Source organism: Aethalodelphis obliquidens, unplaced genomic scaffold (genome assembly GCF_003676395.1).
Source record: "Aethalodelphis obliquidens isolate GAN/ISIS:26980383/991018 unplaced genomic scaffold, ASM367639v1 scaffold26, whole genome shotgun sequence".
NCBI lineage: Eukaryota > Metazoa > Chordata > Mammalia > Artiodactyla > Delphinidae > Aethalodelphis > Aethalodelphis obliquidens.
The window spans coordinates 3,086,809-3,111,338 of NW_020837970.1; the positions used below are offsets into that span (position 1 = coordinate 3,086,809).

General features: G+C 38.0%; 1 protein-coding gene across 1 annotated transcript; it reads right to left on the reverse strand.

Annotated features, from left to right (window-relative positions):
- Positions 1-211: 211 nt before the first annotated feature.
- PYGO1 (pygopus family PHD finger 1) lies at positions 212-24,374 on the reverse strand. Its single transcript, XM_027123086.1, has 3 exons — positions 24,203-24,374; positions 7,623-7,708; positions 212-6,575 (listed from the first exon to the last, which is right to left on the reverse strand). Exons 1-3 carry the CDS (start codon positions 24,249-24,251, stop codon positions 5,451-5,453), a joined length of 1,260 nt encoding a protein of 419 aa, XP_026978887.1. The 5' UTR covers positions 24,252-24,374; the 3' UTR covers positions 212-5,450.
- Between the last annotated feature and the right edge of the window lie 156 nt (positions 24,375-24,530).

A 24,530-nucleotide genomic window follows, 5' to 3' on the forward strand; every position in this document is an offset into this window, starting at 1 on the left:
TTTTAAGAAGTATTTATTGTATTATGAGTGCTATGAATTGCCAGCACCAAATTTTACCCCTCTCTCCCATTTCAAAGACATCAGGCCATCTACTAACCCATAAATATTGATGTCTCACATACTTCATAGAGTAGCTTAAACATACCAGCATATGAAATAATTAGTATTACATAGTAATTTCCTTTGTCATAGGAATAAATGTTGGACAAAGTCTGGAAACATTTTATTTTCCAATTTGAATTACAGTAATTTTGCCACAGATCACAGCACTAGCGCATGTATTACTTTAAACATGCTCTAAGAACAAAACAAAAATTTACTGCAAAAATACATGTCACCAATGTGGAACACACTCAGATTTGTATAAAAGTACTGAACTAATATCCCAAAAAGAGGTATATGTAAGCAGTACATAAGGAAGAAATAGTTTTAATATGAAACAGTCATTTAAGTCACATACATCATGATAAGAAGCAGGACTTTCTTTTATAAAAGGTATTTTAACTAACAAGCAACATCATCTACATCACCTACAGAACAAGAGAAGTACAGGTATTTGGAATAAGTTTTAATATAATTACAAGTAATGTGTTTCGACAAAATATGACAAAGACGAAGCTTATCCATTGGGTTTCATTAAAAGTCTTCAATGAAAACTTTCTTCCCTTTATTTGCCCTAGACCCCTTGTCTTGGGAGATACTAATCCCATCCCTAGTCCCTTTACTCCAGGGATGCCTCTAAGCCCATCACTGTACCAAGAGTTGGAAAATTACAGATATAACTTCTATACTGCTTTATCAGATAAATGGAATAGAGAAAAGGGGGAAGTTGATAAAATTTGGAAATGAGAAGAAAACCTCTGAGTTCAGAAGTAGAGGAAAAGAAATTGTGAAAAGTCTCCACAACCTAAAGGAGATTGGGAAGTACTCTCAAGAACGTATCAATTTGATAAAAATACTGCTTTCCATGGTGCCTAAATGTGGTCATATTGTATGAAATCAAAGATATTAAAGATTCATTCTGAATAAAGTCTTTAAAAAAAGAGAAATTTAATCCCACTTCATTATCTTTGTTCAAATCTTGCTGCAACAGACTGTCCCCTTAAAATCTAGCCAACCACAGCCAACAAAGAAATGAGAATTCTGATTAGAGGAAAGATACGAAATTTTGAAGTACAGAGCATCCAGGAAGGCACAAGGCAAGGTGGTTTATATAGCATTCCACTTGAGAGTTTAGGATGGGAAGAGGGCAACTGGGAAACACACCAAACATCTCAACCTTCCTGAACCAAATCAGAAAAAAGGAAAGACCTCTGCTTCTTTCTCCTTCCTACATTGATTGATTCCCTAAAGAGGACTGAGCACTCAGTATGATACAACATTGTTAACTACATGATGGTGTAAATAAGCCTTTATGAGCTTCCCTAAGAATCTAATCACCTTATACAGAGTTCTAAACCACTATTTACAAATGGCCTTTGGGAATCTGGATGCTTTTAAACTTTTTTTTTAATTAAAAAAATCTTAAATAGCACAAATGTTCATGCATATGAAACCTTTATACACTGCAAAAAAGAAATCCAAAAACTCTCGAGCTCCCTCTAAAAATCATTGCTTATATATATATTTTACTATTACAAACAATTACCATAGTATGTTGGACAATAAGTACTAGCACTCAGTTTGTTCAAGACAAACAAATGTAAAAGAATATTAGAAGAAAACTCCTGATATTTTACCTGGATGATCAAAGTCAGCAGATTTCAGGGTAACCTATTATTGAAGTTTTTTTCCTACCACTAGGCAGAGTTGGGAGTCTAAACACACACACACACACATACACACACACACACACACACACACAAACTGGATTTCTTTATATTGTGTTCATCTATGAAGAGTAAGCACTAGTACAAGAAAATCTTCAGTTTTATGTACATAATCTTCTAGTCTGGATAACAAGAATCATAATAGCAGTATGCTAAAGTATTTCACACAAAAGGAAAACATGGACCACAAATCTAATTCCAAGCACTCTATCTGAAAAATAATTTATTTTTCTATAGCAAGCTAAGCTGTCCTGCATTAGGGAGTCCAGTAGCATCTAGAAGCAAGTGGATCAGGAATTCTCTAGTGAAATGAACAAAGCAAGTTCTGAGAAAGGAACTGACACTTTAAAACTTTCTAGTAACCTAGCCTTGGTGAGAGAGCCTAGCTGCTGATAGCCAGGTTGAACTCTGGCAAAACTTGAGAATGTAGGAGAAACCCCAAGATTTCCTGCTCAATTGCATGTACGTGTGTCTTTGCGTGTATGTGTGCATGTGAGATGAGGCCTTTCAGTGATGGAAAAGGATTACACCAAAAAAGGTGCGATGCTACTGGAAGATTATGCCACCTGTGTGCAGTTATTTCCCTCACTGAGTATTTTTTAAATGTTTAGGACAGCTCATCACTTGTCTTAAGAAAGCCGTATTGATTTGTATCATAGCCTTCTTTGAGTCACATTAGGCAAATTAATATCTCGCCATTCTTATAGTTCATCACTTTCCCTACCAAAAAGCCTCTAGATAACTTCTGACAGTGTTATGTAGAGACAAATGTGGAACTAGTAAGAAAATTAATTCAAATACATGAAAACATTCAACAGCTATGAGTGTAGTTTGCCTATGATTCACTGTTAAAATCAACCACGGGTTTTTCTTCTGTAAATTTAACAGATTCGTATTTAAGTAAGGTGCTCTTAAGACCTAAATACAAGAATAAAAATTCACTTGTTTGTAAGTTTTTAAAAACAACTACTTGGAAATGGAAAATAAAAGAATCACATTATAAATCAAGTATTTTTAGACTAACTTGGGAGAGGTTATTTCATTTTCACAAAACTACTAATAAAAGTGTAAGCAATAGAGGGCTTTAGAAACTGCATAATCAGTTTTAGCAATGAGCACAACTTGAGTACTACTGTGTAAAGTGTTAACTCCTGAAGACATTGGAAGGTTCTACTCAGCATCTACCTAACTGTATTCAGTCATTAAAAAAAAACAACCATGATCTGATGCTAGAACTAGGCATATAGCATACAGTGCATCATATCTTAAAAATCTGCAGTCACTAGGATTTCAAAAACAACATAATTAAGTCCTTAAACATTTAGAAAATTATGTATCTTTAACAAAAACTACAATGTAAGCAAAATGTGATCTTCGAGTATGCTACTGAACGTACCAAATGTCAAGAGTCAGCCCAAACTACTGCATTTTTACCTGCTTCAACTGGTAAAGTTTTCACACAAAGGAGTACCTAGTATTAGAGTTTATATCATTTCATTTCCTAAAACTATAAAGACATTTATATTACAACTATATTTAAAATATCTTGTACTCATCTCTAACTAGTCACAGGTAAATGGAGAAAACCTTATATTGCCTTGTACCATATGAAATTGCTGTTTCTGTAGGTCAAAATTAAAACACTACTTAAAAAAATAAGTTTTATTCAAACAAAATACACATCACAAGCATTAAGTTTTCTTCTAATAGGACATTAAATATTTCATTTTTATAAAATTCATCATTTGCTAGGCTGTATAAACTGTTCAAACCCTCCAATTACTGTTTTTCAATTGGAGAATATGAAGTTTCTTAGAAAAATCTCCAAATGATGAAAACTATACCAGTTCACTGGATAAAGTTCTGGTGACTACACTGTAAACAACAGAATTGAAAAATTCAATTAACTTTGCTTTAGTGGCTTGTGACATGTGACACCAGTGCTGTCATGTAAAAGTGTGGGTTCATGTTTATTAACCGAAGGACTATAATCAAAATTTTCATGCATAATTTAAATTTCTTGGCAATATTGCTGCTGCTGTCATTTCACCAAGGTTTAAAGTATCCCTTTTGCAGGTCACCACGTAGTCTTCAGAATTTTGGTCACAACGATGGTTCAAGTTTGGGAGATTTACCAACATCCAACCATTGTATAAATTATTATCAATTGTCATATAGAATCCTTTTTTTGGGTCACAGGTTATGATCCACTCCAAAAACAGGCTTCTGTTGTTTCAAATCTTAATTAGTGCACCTCCAACTGTCTCCATTCTTAATCGTCTCTCAAGAGAATACTCTCAGGTCCATTTTTACTCTTTCCCCAGTCACAGCGGAAACTCCTGTCTGCTGCAGGGCCTCGAACTGTGAGTAAGCTCTCATCTTGGCTCTTAATTGATCTTTGCTTAAAATGGATTTTGAACTCCCCTGAGGCTCATTTTTAATTTTCAGATCCCCAGAACAAGATTTTTCAACCCACCACTCTTTGGCCAGTAGAGCTCTCTAAGGCCAAATTGATGTTTCTACCTATCTCATTTGCAATATGTCCCTGGTTTGAAATGATATTAAGAAAAGTATTCACAATTCTTCTGAGGATACTGTATTATTTATTTCTCTGGAAAACAATAACAAAACAACTCAATAATCAAATTGAAGAGTGAAGAGCATAGTTATATTTCTAAATAGCACAACTAAAAAATCCTTTATGACAACTCTACTAATTGTAGTCAATTTTCAACTGATCTAATGTTAGCAATTTCATGTGGTACAATCCACAAGTTAATCAACAAATACTTATTGAACATCTACTATATGCTAACATCTGTCTCATATCTGTACAAACAGACATCCTGGAAAGACTGAGTTGATAATATGAAGGTCACTAATTTCAAGGACCCTAATATGGGACGAATCTGGTGTCATACTCTATTATTTTTTAAAACACTCATTGAAATGTATGCTTTCGTCCATGTTTTAACTACATATATTCTTTCTGAAAACATGTTAAATGGATCCTCAAATATTTTTTTGAACTAAATATTTAATTTGATATTGCCAAAGTTCAGCACTGGAATACACTTGACCCTTGAACAACGCGGGGGCTAGGGGTGCCGACCCCCTAACAGTCAAAAATCTGAATGCAACTTTATAGTCAGCCCCCCAAAACTGTGGTTCCGCATCCTGGAATTTAATCAACCGTGGATCATGTAGTACTATAGTATGTGTTTATTGAAAATCAGTGGGCCCAGGCAGTTCAAACCTCTGTTGTTCAAGGGTCAACTGATACATTTTTCAATGATTCTAACTTTTAAAAGTCAAAACTTGCCTACATTTGCTATATATTATCTTGAAGCTTCAAGAGGCTTTTATGTTCATGATTACAAACTAAAATTTACTTGTATATTACTTTCTAATGCACCCCCATATACATTATTCTTATTTAAGATAGCAAACAAAAACAATACAAAGTTTGCACTAGCAATGAAGTGGTTATTAATAAAAACTAAAAGGTAAATAACTTTTTTGTGTGTGCATTTAAAAAAATAATGTAAAACATTAAAATCCTGTGTCACTGAACCTCTGTAATACACAGGAGAAAAAAACCACTGTAGTTAATGCCTGTGATTAAGCATCACTGCCCACTGCAGGGGGACCAAAAGTTTCTCTAGTGCGCATTAACTGGACATCTTTGTCAGCCATACAGGTATCACAGCCCCATACTGCTGATGCTTCTGCTGTTAGGAGGCCATAAGCTGTTTCAGTCATTCCAGTGCAGATCCGATGAAACCATTTCTGACAAGAGGCTTCACATAAGATGGCATCCTGATCATCATTCACTTCATTTGTACAAATTCCACAAGGATACACTGGGTCAGAAGAAGAATGCCCATGACGGCTTGGGTGGAGAGAGGATTTATTGCTTTTCTCAGTGGTGCATGTATCTGCGGCACCTCTAGGTTGTCGTGGATTATTCTGTGTCCCGTTTGCATGGCTGTTGTTTGTAGCTTCAGTGCTACTCGAACGGCTATTCTCTTGATTTACGACATTGTTTCGATTAACATTTTTTAATTCAATATTACTCTGATTCACTGTGTCATCCATATTTAAGTGAGGTGGATGAGCAGAGGAATTTTGATTAGTGTTTTTGGTTGCTCCTTGACTAAAGTCTTGTTTTGGGGGTGGTGCTTTTGCTTGACCAAAAGTGTTTGGGGGAGGAATAAAAGAATGATTAGATTCTAATGGAGAACTAAAATTTGAATTATTTCCAGGGACAAAGTTAGATGCCAAGTCAGGGTTAGATATTTGGCTAGCATTCTGTGGAGGAATCTGATTGAAGTTTTCAGCAGGATTTTGTCTAAAATGTTGATTAGGCATGTTAACATTCTGACTTAGTGCATTATTATAAGATGGGTTTCCAAAACTCGAATTATCATGTGGCCCAAAATTAAAAGCATGAGGTCGATTAAAACCCATGCCCAAAGGATTCTGAGGAAATGGGTGTGGCTGATTCCTGAGTGAGTAAGGACCACAGTATGGGGAAGACATTCTTGGAGGAACGTGAGGTGGCATTCTGAATGTGCTGTAGCCTCCAAAGCCAGGATAGCCAGGGCCAAGATATGGATTTGACGAAGGTAGTGGTTTATAGGAAATAGTATTGTAGTTGTCATCAAATGGATTAGCAGCCACTAGATGGTCAGAGTTTGGATTTGGTGGTGGAGCATACTCAGACAATGGAGGAAAAGAAGGCCCCTGAAATGAGAATGTAAAATACATGTTTTTGATCAAAGAAGTCATAAATGTTAACATTTATGAACTTAGTTTTAAATTTCTTTTCAAGTGTTACAAAAATTTAATTCTTCACCTGACCTTTCAATTCCAAATAATGTTTCTATTTATATTTAATGATAAAACTGTGTAGGTTTCTTTCATTTAGGAAAGGAAATAAGGTGTACTTTTTTGAGCTCAAATCAATTGTTACAAACTCTAGAAGTACTCAGCCTTCAAAAGAAGCTTCATTACCGTAATTTTCATTGAATATGCTTGCCTGTAACTCTAGAATCTTTCACTTAAAATTTTAACTGAAAATACCTTTATACCTCCAAACAGCCATAAAATGAAATAACAGTAAACAGGATCTAAATTTCTTTCCCTAGCTTAACTTCAGAGAGTTAGCTATTAAAGTATTCCCAAAGCACTAAGGCCTAGGCCTCAGACTGGAAAAATAAACTGCCAGTTTTAGTCACAACTGCAAGCTTTAACAGTGTGGCCAAAATGGAAACAGGTAATCTGTACACATTTCATAGTTACTTGCAGTCTTTATAATAAAAACAGTGCTTCAAATTTACAGAGGATAAAACCAAGAAAGTCTGTATTTATAACTGTTTATTACAACCAAAGGTTTCAGACAAAAGATGCTTCCATCATGATTGCTTCATGATATGTACATACTACTTATTATAATAGTTGAACATTACTCCAAGTTAAACTTGTGTCCATATATTTTTAAATCTTTTCATAAAAGTACAGGCATCTATTCCTTTTAAATTAGCTTTAAGAGTAAGCATTTTAATTTATCTGCCTACACTTCCTTCCTGCAATATTCACTCTAGGCTTACAGTCCAATAATAGCCGCTAGCTGCAAAGCAAAAAAAAAACCCAAAAAACAAATCACTGCAGAAGTCACTACTAGGTTCTGAATTAGGATAGGAAACAAAACCCACGACGAAAGTTAAATTTACCTCATAGCCTGATCATATCAGTGAAGAAAAACTGTTATTAAAGAAAATGCCAATTTACCTGGGTATTTGTCTTGCGCTTTTTCTTATCTGGGCTTCCTAGTTGTACACCTGGTCCTCCTAACCCATCCAGTCCACTATCACCACCTAAAAATAAATAAATAAATAAATCCAGATAGTATTTCTACTTATAAGTGAAATTTATATCTCTCATAGCAATATGTATTATAGCTACCTGTTAATATGTTTTCTATTTTTATTAGATAAAAGCAATACTAAGCTCTTACTATCTTTGTTCTCCAAAAAGTCTTCCCCATAATCTCAGCCAAAATCAGTCATTCACCTCTACCCCATAGCATTTTTTATTATTCTTTCAGTGAAAAAGTAATTCTCCATCCCACCCTCAAACCTTCAGTCATCTGGTTTCCTATCCCTGAAGCAAACACTGTTGCTAGTTTCTGATCTATCTTTCCAAAGATAATCTAGATAAATTCCAGTATATCTCTGGGGAGTACACAAACAATGGCATGCTTAGTATGGAACAACGGTCTGTACCTTGCTTTCTTACTTGGAAATCATTCCATGTCATTACATATAGAACTGCTCCATTCTCTAATAACTGAGTAGTTCACAGTATGATTATGCCATAATTCATTAAACTAGTCCCCTCCCTATTGATGGATATTTTGATTGTTTTCAAACCTTTGCTGTTCTGCAATGAAAATCCATGTATCAATGTCTTTACACTCATGTAAAAGTGATTCCTAGGACTGGAATTATGGCATCAGAGGTATGTGCCTCTTAATTCTGAAAGGTATTGTCAAAATACAACAATGTATGTGAGTATGATTTTCTCAATATGATCAAGCAAAAGCAAAAGCTTGACTGTGAATCTAAGAAGTTTAAAAAAACATGGGATTTTCTTCCATTAAAAAAACACACTTTTTATTACAGAGAATTCTGAACATATACAAAAGCAGACAGAATAAAATTATGTGCACATATATGTAGATACACATTTGTAGTAAACTATAACACATATCTGTAATAGATTAATAAATAAATAAATCCAATGAGTTGACAGAGAATTATAGGAGACTTGCTCATACATGTGGATTCAGAGAAAGAGATATTTAAACTGAGTCCTAAAAGATGATAAGAAATCTCTCATATGAAGAGCAGAACGAAAAGCCTCTAGGCAGAGAGAATAAATAGAAAGGAGCTTGAATGTGTCATCCTGTCTGAGACATTTAAAAGAGGCCAGTGTGTTACGGAACTCTGGAGAGCACCTTTAGAAGAGGCTGAAGAGACAGGCAGGGACCAGATCATTTTAGAGTGTCATGAACTAAATGCACAATGTCCCCGCACAATTCATATGTTGAAACTCTGCCCCCTAATGTGATAGTATTTGAAGGTGGGGGCTGTTGGAGGTAATTAGGGTTACATTAGGTCATGAGGGTAATGGGATTAGTGGCCTTCTAAGAAGAGAAAGTGAACTCTCTCTCTCCACACCCCCTTCCTCCCTTCCACCCTCCTTCCTCCCACATGCAAACAGTGGGAAAGGCCATATGAGGACAAAGTAAGAAGATGGGCGTCTATCTACAAGCCAGGAAGACAGCCCTCACCAGGAGCTGACAAACTAGCTGGCACCTTGATCTTGGACTTCCTAGTGCCAGACTGAGAGAAAATAAATTTCTGTTGTTTAAGCCACCCAGTCTATGGCATTTTGTTATGGCAGCGCGAGCCAACTGAGACATAGAGCCTTATAGTTTATGGTAAGGAATTTGGATTTTATGTTAAGAACAGTGGATGATCATTTAAGGATTTTGGGCAGGAAAGTAACACGATTTATGTTTTTAAAAGATTACATTAGCAATTGTGCTGAGAATAAATTGGTGATGGGAATGGGGTAGAAGCAGGGAGACCAGTAATGATATCTTTACAATAGTAGTTCAGGAAAAGTAATGGTACTTGGCAATAAAGAGAAATCAGCATGCTGGCGATAGTTCCACACATAAAAATGCAAAGCAGATTTCTGTAAGAGCTATTTAGAAGAGGTTTAAATATTGTGGAGGTAAAAAACTATGACAACAATAACAAAATTTTAGTAAGGATTCTGGATGTTAAATTAATATCTAAACATCAAAAGCTTTCATATTACAAACTATAACCAGTTAAAAGATAAAGTAGAAGATAAGCTTTCATTAACAGGAACAAAACTAAACTAAAATAGCTAGCAATAAATTTAAGAAGTGCACAAGATCAGTATGAACAAAAACTTTTTAAAAGCCCTATTGAGGGACAAAGAGGAAGACTTCTAATAAGTAGAAAGGTACTCCCTGTTCTGGCTAGCCATCTAGAACAAAATAATACTGTTTTTATTTAGCTCACATATTATCCCAGATAGCCTGGTTGTGCCGTCCTCAGAGACATCAGCACCTGGTGTCTGAGTCCCAGGCCCATAGGGCCCATCCTCTAACCCCACAGGCATTCATACCAGCCTAAGCAGCACCCCCTTCTCAGAGACCTGAGTTTAAACTCCACAGGGACCCTCTTGTGAGTTTATATATTTTAATAATTCCAACCTCTTTCCTATGTCCTTCAGCCTTAAGAATGGTAGCTGCTTCCCACAGTTGTTACCTCTGTAAAAACTTTAGTATCCTATTTTGCCAGTTTAACATCCGTTAACAATACTTTATATCAAATTCTTTTCATTAAAAATAACTAGTCTGGGGCTTCCCTGGTGGCACAGTGGTTGGGAGTCCGCCTGCCGGCACGGGGGACACAGGTTCAAGCCCTGGTCCGGGAGGATCCTGCATGCCGCGGAGCAGCTGAGCCCGTGCACCACAACTACTGAGCCTGCGCTCTAGAGCCCATGAGCCACAAATGCTGAGCCTGCCTGCCGCAACTACTGAAGCGCACCCGCCTGGAGCCCGTGCTCCACAACGGGAGAGGCCACCGCAGTGAGAGGCCCGTGCACCACAACGAGGACCCAACACAGCCAAGGACAAATAAATAAATAAATTTAAAAATAGTCTGGTTTCTGTCTCCTGGCTGGACTCTGACTGATACATATTTCTAACACCTCCCAGGCTGAAAATAGTATTACTCCTACGTTAACATCATTCCAGAGATTTAGCTTACTATCTACCTACCTACTTTTCCTCCTGTGTATAAATTTGTGATAGTAATACCTTTACAAAAATGGGCTATTATTTTTTAAATAAAAGCATTAAATTTTAACTTTATTAGAATTTAATAAAGGAAAAAGAAATAAATTAAACTGAAGAATATGCTAAATGTTTCTTCACCAAAAGAGAAATTTTTGAAAATAATTCTCTAAGGCTAAGAAAAGACAACAAGAAAAACATTAAGTTGGAGAAATTATGGTTTTTCTTTTTTCAATCTTTAGATGGTGTCAAGTGACTTCCTGCTTTGAAAGTTGAGGATAGTATAGTATCACATCTTATTCTTCTTTTTCCCTCCCTAAATTTAGCAGGGTATTTTCTATCTCTAGATTCTTCATTTCAGATAAATTTTCTTTTCTCATATCTTTGAATACTTTTTTTCCACTCTATTTGTTCAGTGCTCTATTTCAGGGGTACTAATTATCATTATGCTGGGGAGATTTTTTAGCTCCATACCTATTAGCTCATCTGACTAGTCTTTTTCATCTGCACTTAATCTGATTATCTGAAGTTTTTCTATTATGTAACTTAATTGTTAACTATCTTTATTCTGTTTCTAATTTGTTCTCTATATATGTTGTTTTAGTCAATTTATTTCCTTAGGTCTGCAATTTACCCTTCTTCTGTGTTTTAATATTATCTTGTCTTTGAGCTCTTATTTTATTTAAGTTCTACAACTTGAAGTACATGTGAGTTATTTCCTTCTGTCCTGTAGGTTATGGGTTCTTCATCTTCTGCATGCTCTTTCTCTTCTTATTCTTTGTGTCAGTTCACTAGTTTGCTACAGTATGTTTACATAATTATCATGCTTTTATTTTTATCTTGTAACTTTGCCCAGACCTTTTAAGCTCTGATTTAATGTGCATAACTTTGACTCCCTTTTATTCTTATCTAAGATTGTTTGCCTGGCTTAGATGGCTTGCATCTATTGAGATAATCATATGATGTTTTTCCTTTACATTATTTATTTTTATACATTTATTTATAAATTTATTTATTTATTTATTTTTGGCTGTGTTGGGTCTTCTCTAGTTGTGGCGAGTGGGGGCTACTCTGTTGTGGTGCGTGGGCTTCTCATTGCAGTGGCTTCTCTCATGGAGCACCAGCTCTAGGCGCACGGGCTTCAGTAGTTGTGGCACGTGGACTCAGTAGTTGTAGCTCGTGGGCCCTAGAGCATGCAGGCTTCAGTAATTGTGGCACTCAGTCCTAGTTGCTCTGCAGCGTGTGGGATCTTCCTGGACTAGGGCTCGAACCCGTATCCCTTGCATTGGCAGGTGGATTCCTAACGACTGTGCCACCAGGGAAGTCCCCTTTACCTTATTTTAATGTTGAACCCAGTCTGACATTCCTATGTTAGTAAACCCAACTTACTAATTTTTATATGAATGTTATATTTATGTGACTGGATATGCTAATATTCTCTTTATAATGCTTGCCTATGTTAGTAAGATTAACCTGTTGTGTTTCCTTGAAACATCCAGGCTCTTAATTCTAAGATTTTGTTAAATGCACATCTACCTAGTAGGGGGGTGCAGTAACCCATTCACATGGGAGGATTCCCTTGAGTCCTCTGATTCAATTTGTATCCCTGAAGGCTTCTTTTCTGTCAGAGAGTCCTTTAAAAACAACAACAAAAACTTCCCCTGTTTCACTCATTTTTTTCTTACTCAGAGGAGTGAGAAGACAAGACTACTCATTTAATTTGCTTTTCTCCAGACTTGAGGTTATTAGTAATTCTCAAAATTTTGTAAATCACCAGCAGCTTCCAAGGGGCAGGGATTGTTTTAGAAGCCTAAAACAGTGATCCAGATTTCACCCTGTTCCAGATTTATGTTACCGGGCAATGCCACTTCCCTTGTTTGCTGCTATCGCTGACATTTTTGCTGTTTTTTAAAACTGTTTTGGTTCATTTCACTTGAAATTTAGAAGAGAATCTGTACGGTAGCTTTGTTCTACCATCGTAGAAGTTTATATCTGTATCTATGTTCTTTCACTTAATCTTCATAACAAACCTATGAGGAAAATCATCCCCATTTTAAAAAAAGAAAGAAAAAGAAATGGAATTGTAAAGGTATGGATCATACCCCTGGTAAAAAAGCAGCTCTGAAATCTAAAACTAGTATTTGTTTTTCTTTTGCTTTTAGGTGTACAATTCAGTGGGTTTTGGGCGTATTCACCAGGCTGTGTAACCATCACCACTATTTAATTCCAGAACATTATCCGCACCCCATAAAGAAACCCCATACCTGTTAGCCATATAATGTGTGGCTTTTTTTTTTTTTTTTTTTTTTTTTGCAGTACGCGGGTCTCTCACTGTTGTGGTCTCTCCCGTTAAGGAGCACAGGCTCCGGACCCGCAGGCTCAGTGGCCATGGCTCACGGGCCCAGCCGCTCCGCAGCATGTGGGATCTTCCTGGACATGTGGGATCTTCCCAGACCAGGGCACGAACCCGTGTCCCCTGAATCGGCAGGCGGACTCTCAACCACTGTGCCACCAGGGAAGCACCTAATGTGTGGCTTTGAGTTTGGCTTCTTTCACCTAGCATAACATTTCTGACGTTCAACCATGTAATTTTATATATTAGTATTTCATTCTTTTTTATGGCTGAACAATATTCCACATTATGTTTATCCAGTCATCAGCTGGTGAACATTTGGGTTGTTTCTATTTTGGAGGGACTATGAATAATGCATTTACGCACATGTTTTTAAATGAATGTATGTTTTCAATTCTCTTGGGTATACACCTAGGAGTGGAATTGCTGGGTCACATAGTATCCCTATGATTAACATTTTGAGGAACTGCCCAACCGTTTTCCACAGTGGCTGCACCATTTTATGTTCCCACCTCTAAAGTCTGACAGTTCTAATTTCTTCACATTCTCCCCAAGATTTATAGGTTTTTTTTTAATATAGTGACTCTAGTGAGTATGAAGTGGTATCTCCTTGTGCTTTTAATTTGCATTTCCAAAATTACTAATGATGTTGAGCATCTTTACATTGACCATTATTGACCATTTATCTTTTTTGAAGAAATGCCTATTCAAGTTCTCTGCCTATTTTTTAGTTAGAGTGTTTGTCTTTTCTGTTAAGTTTTAAGAATTCTTTATGTATATATTAAGGATACTAGAATCATCAGATGTAAAACACATACGTTTTTAATTTTGATGAAGTTCGAATTATTTATTTTTGTTTTGTTGCTTGGATAAAACTAGGTTTATCTGCTTTTAATATAGTAGTTTGCTTCCCTAAGATCTTGTACATATACTGTCTTCCTCAGTGGCCCACAAAAGGCAAAAATGGAAACTTCTGGTTCAAACTAAAGGAACTCCTATCTTAATATAATCAATAAAAAACACTGAATCACTATGTTGTACACCTGAAACTAATATAACATTGTAAATAAACTAAACTTTAATTTTTTTAAAAAAACTATAAACAGGGAAAAATATAAACATTCATTAAATTATAGTTGTGACCATTAAAAAAAATCTTTAATAAAAAAATGATAAAGGGACTCCTATCTTTTAATTTTAATTTGACATGGTAATCCCATTTGAATAGATGGTAAGTAAAGAACTAAGAGAGAGATCCAGTGCACTCCTCAAGGTCATTCATTCAAAATCATATGGTTCAGGAATGGCTAAACTACTTAACCAATGTATAACTTTCAGTAGCCTATATACACTGAACTAATGAGTTCATATTAACAATTTGTATGCAGTTTTCCATAACAGTATATACTAACATACTGAACAGAGAAATGTGTTGTTCTTGAATCTGAATACCTAGAAATTCTGTGGAAAAGAATTACTAATGGGCTTGAGGTCAAATAATAAAGTGGCTATATAAATAAACAAAAGGTCCAAACATCAAAGTCCTGTCCTTCCTAACATTTTTTATAGGTATTTCATTATAACAAAAGTATCAACAGAAAAAGGTAATTCTTAAAAAATAAAAAGTTATTAACAAATTAATCTCTAATCTAGAATATATAAATTACCATTCACAGCATTATTAAGACTACTGAATAATTATAATTTTACTATTAAAATGCTGTAAGTTAAAGATGGACAAAACGTACTCTTAATGGTTAGTATCTACCATCTCTGTTCATTTTCTAAAACTTTAATGATAATTCCTGTATTTACTGTAAGGCAAAACTCTGACATTTGGAATCAGTTAAATAAATTCATTATTTTCAAGTAATCTGTAAGCAAAACCACCTAAAATTCTTTTTTGAAAATTGAGTTTTATAGTATTAGTTTTTTATTTAAGAGTCTAATATTTCCCTCCATAAAACAATCTTCAAGTTCCCACTGGTCTCAGTTGCCTCACTTATTGTTCATCTAAAAAGTTAACTATGTAACATTTCCAATGGCTCTGACTCTTGGCCTTACCTAGGTCCCTCCCACTGCTATATGTAATACTGGTGGTTCTGTCATCTCCATGATGTTAATAAGTAATGTTAGATCAGATTCATGGTCATTGGGGCTAATCAGAATATAAGCTACCAAGAATTTCTGTAATTATTACTCTTTAAAAACGAAGTGCAAGGGGAGGGGAAAGTAGTGGTCATAAAGCTAGTTATTTAGGTTACCTTAATAACTTTTGGTACCAAAGCGACTCTCTATCTGCTCTACATATCTGCTGCAGCTGACTCTGCAAGGTAAACCATGAACATTCAGCCAGAAGTTGAGAGTTGTGGAGCACAGAACCAAGAAAACGGGAACTTCCAAATCTTGTCCTAACAGTGCTACTCTGATCCTTCTGTTAATAATTGAATTTCTTCAACTCATCTCTTCACTCCTACCTTCCCAGAGCCCTCCGAATGCACAAGGCGGAAGAGAAGTGGGAAAGGGTGATATCAACAATAGAAAAAGAAACCTCTCTCATCTTAAGTTAAGGAATTTTATCTATATATTATCACTTTTCATCATGCCAATCAATCTCAATTAAGCACAAAAATAGTTTTACCTCTCCTTTCACCCTTTAACCTTTATTTAGAGCTGGAAGCTTAAGTTGTTTCTCTACTTGTAGTCTTAGAGGAGAGTCCAACCTACTAAATGATACAATTTCTTCCCCATCTAAAGACGCTACAAATCAATGATCTTTTCATATGAAATCTGTTTGTAAGTATAAACTCATTCTTTTATTTGTAAGTACTTTTTATTTTGTAAAGAGCGGATTATTTACTTTAGGCCTTTTATGCTTTTTTTTTTTTAGGTCTAGTTATTCTTCCTATTAAAGACTCAATCTATTTTGGCCCCATGTCCTTAAAAGGGAGTGAAGGCATTATTCTGTACACTAGATAGCAGTGTGCCTTTAATATATTTAAATTTTTCCTTTGTTAAACTCACTTTATTCACAATAATGGTTTGGTTTGTGACAGTGACTGTTCTCATAAGTAATGTGACTACATTATTTTAAAATATTTTATAATCAACATTTTCCTTTAAAGAGACTTGCTTCATCATTATTCCAAATAAGTGTTTATTTTAATATGTGTATGTGGTATAAGGATGTATTCTAGGCTCATTAAATGACTCAACCCAGGTTTGTTTTCCCCCAAAATTCGTATGTTGAAATCCTAATCCTCATTATGATGGTATTAGGAGATGGGGCCTTTGATAGGAAATTAGGTCATGCGGGCTCTGCCCTTATAAAACAGATCTGGGAGAGTTAGTGCCCTTACATAACAGACCTGGGAGAGTTCCCTAGCCCCTTGCGCACGTTAGGACAGAGTGAGAAGGACTGTTGTCTATGAACCACGAAGTGGGTCTTCATCAGACACCAAATCTGCTGGCACCTTGATCTTGGACTTTCTAGCCTCCAGAATTGTAAGAAATAAAATGTTTGTTGTTTACAAGCCACCCAGTCTATGGTATTGTTACAGCAGCCCAAACGGACTAAGACAGTGCCTAACACATTGCCTGGCACACAATGGGTACTCAATTATTAGTTTTCATTTTGCTTTCCTTTAGACTAAACTATACCACTAGTGCACTTCATTTCAGCTTCTATAGTATTTATCATCCTATCAAAATATCTAATAGCCAGCAGTGTCAGCACAATCAGTGGACACTCAAGTATCGGTTTTTCACAACAGCAGAGAAGTCTGGGATATAATGTCAGTTTACTCTACCATTTACTATGGATGTGAACATCTTAGCTAACAGCTTTATCTTCACCTGAAACACATACTTCTGTAATACTGGTCTCTACCATGGAATGGAAATATTGTGAATTAATATGTGAATATAGGGCTTCCCTGGTGGCGTAGTGGTTGAGAGTCCGCCTGCCGACGAAGGGGATGCGGGTTCGTGCCCCGGTCTGGGAAGATCCCACATGCCGTGGAGCGGCTGGGCCCGTGAGCCATGGCCGCTGGGCCTGCGCGTCCAGAGCCTGTGCTCCGCGGCGGGAGAGGCCATAGCAGTGAGAGGCCCGCGTACCACAAAAAAAAAAAAAAAAAAAAATGTGAATATAGTATTGTATGAATTCCATTAAGCATTTGGCAAAATGGTCTTATATGATTGAAGTGAAAAAGACATTATTTCCTTTTAGAATGCAAGGCAGAAAGTGTCTGCTATGTGATGCCCCAAACCTAGATCAATCTGGGTATGTAATAAATACTAAATTCAGAAAGCCCTCAACATCAGTGATTTAAAGTTTCATATATTTGTGGTTCTTGTGCCAGCTGTTCGCCCCAAATTAATGATCTTTGCATTCCTGAGGTACATGAGGTTTAAGGCTGCTCACAAAGGTAAAGCTTAGAAGGGTGGGTGGATGGCATCCAAGTGTGAAGCTGACTCTACACAATAATGTCAATACCTCGAATAATGGGCGGTCTTGGTGGAGCTGAAGCTTTGAGGATGAGTATCTTACCAAAGTCGGGAAAAAAGAGGGCATGCCTAGCAGAAGGAACAGAATGTGCAAAGAAAAATTTAAAGACATGAGAGATCATGACAACATCTAGAGAGGAAATGTGACTATTTCAGAACTGGAGCATGGGAGACAAGGGTAAGCATTTCATGGAATAGGAAGGATGGAGGACTAAGTGGTAGGCCTGGGCCAAATAAAAATATAAGAAGGTTGGATTGGGCTAATATAAGAAGGTTGGATTTTTATCCTAAATGCAATGGGGAACCAATGAAGAATTTTACAAAAAAGAATAACATGACTAAATTGTGTTTGGGAAGCATTATAGCAATGGAACACACCGGCTAAGATTTGGGGCCCTAGAATTTAAGTTCTAGCTTTGCCACTTACTAGCTGGGTAAACTTGAATATGTTACTTAACCACATATTACTTAACCTCTCTGAATATCAATTCCTCAATTATAAACCTAGAATGATGATATCAGCCAGCTTAAAGGGTTATTGAGAGGATTAAGCAAGATGATCCATTTAAATTACTTAGCAAACTGCTTGGTAAGTACTCAATAGATGGTAGTTACTTACCACCAGCAGTAAGTAACAATGTGCAAAATGGGTTAAGAAAGACAAAACGGGAGGCCACTGAAACCAGTGATAGGGTTATTATAATAAGCAAAGAGATAATCAAAACCTGAACTAAAGAAGTGGTTGTGGAAAGACTGAGGAGATGATGGGTTCAAAACATACTAAGGAGACAGATAATCTAGGACTCTGGGACAGTGCTGAGTTGCAGTGGGGCATGGGTTTGGATCTCGAGATAAATGATCTTCATCAGGTTAGGGAATATGGGAGAAAGAACATGCTGGAGGTCTCACAGATAGACACCTTTCATTCTACTTGTTAACAACAAAATCCATTTATCTCCCCCTCATAAATTTATTCTTCCTGTTATATATCTGACACCATTCTCTTACAGTTTTCTCCTCTACCTCTCTGGCTACTCCTTCGCATTCTGTTTTTCAGGGTCCTCTTTCCCCTTTTATCTCCTAAATGTTAGTGTTCCTAAAGTTGCGTTTCTCAATGCTTTTCTCTTCTCACTCTTCACTCTCTTGGGTGAGCTCATCTACTCCCAAGGCATCAATTAGTATTCACATGTTTACTGATAACTTCCAGATCTCTATTTCTGGCTCAGACCACTGGCCTCAGTCCAAACCACGTGTATCTGTTGCATACACTGCAACATCCCAGGGGGATATTCATTCAATGTGTTGAAAACCAAACTCGTTTCCCTGACACTCTGCCTAGCCCTTACATATGCCAATTAAAAAACAAAACAACAAAAACCCCCAATCCTTTCCTGCAGACTTTCTCTCATCAGTTCTTCCCCTCAATTCTGTGACTGTAAATCATGCTTCCTCTTCAATCTTAATCCAAATCTTCCATACACTTCTCTGATCAAGATGGTCTATATTTTTTAGTACAGTCTACTTTTAGCACTTCTGTGACATTTTTGTGTTACTATGCCATTCTAAAATACATGCTTACCTCTCCAATGTCATTTCTAACTCTGGTTAAAAGTGTTTCATCTGAGGGTGCACAGTCTTTTAAAAGCAGATAGCTACTTAATCACTTTTGCCTCATGACTAGAGAAATTTCTACTTTTACTAAAGAACTATCATTTGTTCATAGTCTAGATGGAGTTATCTTGATACTATATAGTGTTCACCATAGTTCTGATATGAGTCATTAAGTCTGCTGTCTTAACTTCTTCAGGCAAAATCAGTAATAAATCAGACATAACTGTATTTGAAACAATAAATGTGGCATGTATGTTTAAAAAAAAAGCATTTCATCTGAAATGAATGCTTCAGCTTCCTTCTTCATCTCTAAATTTCTTTTTCTTCCTTCATTTTCTCTTTTTTTTCCCCAAGACTAACTCTTCATTTGCATCCTTGTTGCTATTCCTTCTCTCATATGCAGAAACCTGATTTATGAGGAGTCTTGTCTGTCTAATGCCCAGCTTCCACAACAGCGAATACCTAGCACATGGCAGATATTAAAAAACACGTACTGAATGCTCTATTAATGAATTATCCTCTCTTTCTGTTGCTTTTTCAGTTTCTCCCCTCTCCTTCTAAATCAGGTTCTTTTGTTTGTCTACTAATATGTCTGTCATTTTTCAAGGGAGAAAAAATAAAGAGAACCCATACAAACTTCCTCTTGACTCTCTTTCCAAGTTATTGGCTATGTCTTTCCTTCTATCACCAAGCTTCTTTTAAATTATATCGTCACCACTTAATATTCACTACTTTGAAATGCAGTTTTCTCCTAAAAATGCCTTCTCAAAATCACCACTAACTTCCTAGACCTTTTTCTCATCCCTCATCCTCCTTGCTGCTCTTTCTACATCATTTAAAACAAAGGAACACCCACCACTTCGTAGAACTCTCCTCCAGGAGGCCTTCCTTGACTCCCTTAAAGATAGGTTATATAGGTTCCTTTATGTCCTGTAGATTATCACAGCATTTATCATGCTGTTTGTAATTGATTACTTATTTGTCAGTATCCCAGACTACACTAAAAGTTCTTGAAGACAGGTATTATGTCTTCTTAATCAATGTATTCTCACTGTCTGGCACTATAACTGCCCAACAAATATTTGTTGAATAAACGAATGAATAGCGTCATCAGATCAACACCTAAGAGTTCTAAAAATACTGGATAATGGGAGTGTTGGTTAGAATAAGGAAAAAGGGCAAGTAAAAGTGGTGGGAGGGGCTACGGACAATCCGAAAGCAGCATAACGATACGAATCAGTTCCTTCATGTATTCACTCATTCGTTCATTTGGTATTTACTGTGAGCAAGGCAATTAGGAAAGAAACAGAAGGATAATCAAGATATTGCACCTATCCTCATGGATCTGTCTTACAACCCAGGGCTGAGGGTTTGGGGAGTGGTAAGAACTGGTAGGAAACAGGAGTAAGATACTTTGCCATTAAATAGCAATTGTGAATCTAATATTAAAATATCAGGACAGGGACTTCCCTGGTGGTGCAGTGGTAAGACTCCAGGCTCCCAATGCAGGAGGCTCGGGTTCGATCCCTGGTCAGGGAACTAGATCCCACATGCATGCCGCAACTAAGAGTTCGCATGCCACAGCTGAGGAGCTGGCGAGCCACAACTTAGGAGCCTGCCTGCCGCAACTAAGACCCAGCACAACCAAATAAATAAATATTTTAAAAAGTAAAATTAAAATAAATAAATAAACTATCACGACAAGTTTGGAAAACCACCGATCAGCTTCCTCTGGTCCACTTACCTTCACAATCTAGGTCTACCAGCAGCAGTTCTCAAACTTTAGTGTACATAAGGAACACCAGGGGAGCTTGTTAAAGATGCAGAGAAATCTCTCAGAAATTCTGATTCTGTGTGTCCAGGAAGCTACATTTTGAATAAGCATCCTAGGGGATTACGATGCTTTTGGTCTACGAAGTCCTTAGTCATTCACATTGCCATAATTTTGCCATATCTGAGTTATGTCTATAATATTATTTTCTAGTAATTCCTTTAAATTTAAAATTTAAACAAATATATAGGTCTTTCTCTATATATAGAGAAAGATATGTCTATTTATCTATATCTTAGTCTTATCCTAAGCAAAAGGTTTGATAACTTATATTTTTGATAATACCCATGAAATAAATACATAACCATTAAAAAGTCTGATTATATATATATCATTGGATAAGAAACAGATTGAGAAGCACTGTTCAAGAGATTATGCTCTGCAAACACCACATTCTACGTGCAGTCTGATGATATAAATTATAACTAGTAGCTCCAGGGCAGTGAAGTTCAGCAGAATTGTGCTTCGGAAGAGCTCATGTAGATAATCTGGTACCTTTTATGGATTATAAAATAATTTTAAAATGTTTTAAAAATTAATGTTCTAATTAGTACAAAATGACATCATAAAAACCCCTCTTCATATTGGCTTTTTATTTTAAAAAGTGCTTTGTCTTTTATTTTGGTACTTGACTCTCAGAATATTCTTGAGCTGACACCTAAGTCAACTTCCAACAACTAGGGCATCAAACTTAAAACCAGCAGTTGTAATAAAACAAAGACAGATCTGTAGTCTTGATGCACAATAAAATACCCATCAATTTTATTTAAAATTACATTTGATTAAGACTGATAATTGAGTTCAAAGGTATAAACTTGATAAAGCTTTCTTTTCCTTCAACCCCAAAGTAATTTTTTTTTTTTTTTTTTTTTTTTGCGTTACACGGGCCTCTCACTGTTGTGGCCTCACCCGTTGCGGAGCACAGGCTCCGGACGCGCAGGCTCAGCGGCCATGGCTCACGGGCCCAGCTGCTCCGCGGCATGTGGGATCTTCCCGGACCGGGGCATGAACCCGTGTCCCCTGCATCGGCAGGCGGACTCTCAACCACTGCGCCACCAGGGAAGCCCCCAAAGTAATTTTTAATAGTAGGCAAAATAACATGGCAAACATATCAAAGAAATAACTATCTCAGAAAGGTCTATTCCTTAAAGGCTTTGGCAATTCATAACAACAAAGAGAAAAGAAAGTTGAAATAGAAAACCTTCACCAAATGAAAGATTGTGCTATTAAGCCTGTAAAAACAATATTCTGCTCTAAATTATGTTTTTGCTTAAATGGCTAAGAAAATCAATCTCTAACTAAATACTCAAGTGATGTTATTTGGATATCACATTGTCACTGTGTCACAAGCCAGTTCTATAGGTTTAATCTCTAGTCACAAGGAACAAAAACATAGATGAATGGCTGTGGTCCTTGATCTCTACATCACTTAAGTCAATTGGAAATTTACCTTACTACTTACTGATTTATAAAGCACTTTATCCTGTTTGGATGAAAGGATTATTTCAATAACTTCCTAACTAGCCTCCCTGCTTTAGCCCTTGTTCTCTACAGTCTATTCTCCGCAGAACAGCCAGTTAAAAACATAAGGCAGGGCTTCCCCAGTGGCGCAGTGGTTGAGAGTCTGCCTGCCGATGCAGGGGACACGGGTTCGTGCCCCGGTCTGGGAAGATCCCACATGCCACGGAGCGGCTGGGCCCGTGAGCCATGGCTGCTGAGCCTGCGTGTCCGGAGCCTGTGCTCCGCAACGGGAGAGGCCACAGCAGTGAGAGGCCAGCGTACCGCAAAAAAAACCCCAAAAAAAAACCATAAGGCAGATCACTCACTCTTCTGCACAAAATCATCCAGGCGCTATCTCAGAGTACAAGCCCAAATCTTTTAAATGGCTCACAAGGCCAATACACATTCACCCCATACTTCAGCTCAGTTCACACTACTCTCCCTTTGCTCACTCACAATAGCTTCTTTGCAGTTGCTTGAACACACTAGGCAAATTCCAGACCCAGGGCCTTTGCACTTGCTGTTCCTTTTGCCAACACTTCTATTCCCACACATATCCATATGGCTCTGCTCTGTCACTTCCTTTGGGTCTTTGCGCAAACATCATCTTCCAGCTGAGCCCTCTTATACATAATTGCTACCTCTCCACCCCCATACATATTTTCTAACCACTCTCCCTGCTTTGATTTTCTCCATACCACTTACCATTTGACATCCTATACCTTTTATTTGTTCATCATTTGTTTACCCTACAAGAGTGTGCATTCCTCCTGGGTGCAGATGGTCTTTTTGCTTTGTTCACCGCGGTATCCCAGTGCCAAAAACAGTGCCAGGCACACAGTAGATGTTCAATAAATATTTGCTTACTGAACAAACAGTATTACTTCAACTTTGTGACTTTCGGCCTGAACCCTATTGAAAGCTGGAAATAAGAGCTGGAGGATACTCCCCAAATTTCCAGACGGCACTTGGTGTCTGTGAACTTACATGCGTTATCTTTTGTCTGGCACATCGTTCCCTCTGATACTTCTTGGATAGTAAGGCAGCAGGAAAATTCCTAACTAGTGTGCAAGGAAGAAGCAAGCCAGCCGTGTATAAAACTGATTTGGGGCGATTTGATTCTTATCCATAAGCCAATAGAGAAAAGCCTTTTGAATGAATATAGGTTCTCCTCTTAAGCCTAAGGAAAATAAAGCTGTATGTTTGTTGCCTTTTGGAGAATGGGAAGGGGGGCTGGGAGAGACACGGAGGCCCGGCACACCTTCTGCAAGAGCGTCAACTCCAGTGCGGTCCAACTTACTTTTTTGGGGGTGGTGGTGGAGGGCATCGTTCGTGGTCTCTGCCAGGGAGTGTTTCTTTCTCACCCTCTGAGCTGCCTATTGTGCTGTGTCTGGCCAACGAGGTAAGGTGGGCGAGGAGCGGGGTATGAAGGGATGCTGAGTGCGGCTTCAACTGCCTCCTAACACAAAGTCGGGGCGGCCAGGGCTCGGCACAGGGGACGCGGCGGCCGCGCGCCTCCGACCGCAGCCCGGGCCCCGGGGCGCAGGCGGGACGCGGGCTGCGCGGAGTTAGGCCCGGACAGAGCCCCGTTGCCTCCCGGCCGGCGGGCACACGGCCCCCGCGCGCCCCGCTCCCCCCGCTCCCCTCAACCCGGCGCCCTTCTCGGTTACCTCGAACTCTCTTCAGCGAAATGGGATCCTTCTCCTGTTCTGCTGACATTACAGACCGCAAAGCATGACTCCCCCCCAGGCCGCGGGAATTCGGTCTCTTTGATGCTGCGGCGGCGGCTCCTCCTCCTCCTCGCGGGGCCGCTGCGGCTGCGAGGCGAGCCTCCGAGGTGAGGCGCGGCCGAGGGCGGTGGGGACGCGGGCCGACTTTGCAAAGTTTGGGAGGAGGACGAGGCCTCGGGGCGGCCGGGCAGCGTGCTGGGGCCACCCGGGCTCAGCGGCGGCGGCGGGAGAGCGGCCTGGGGGCGGCCCCCCGCCCGGGGCCGGCGTG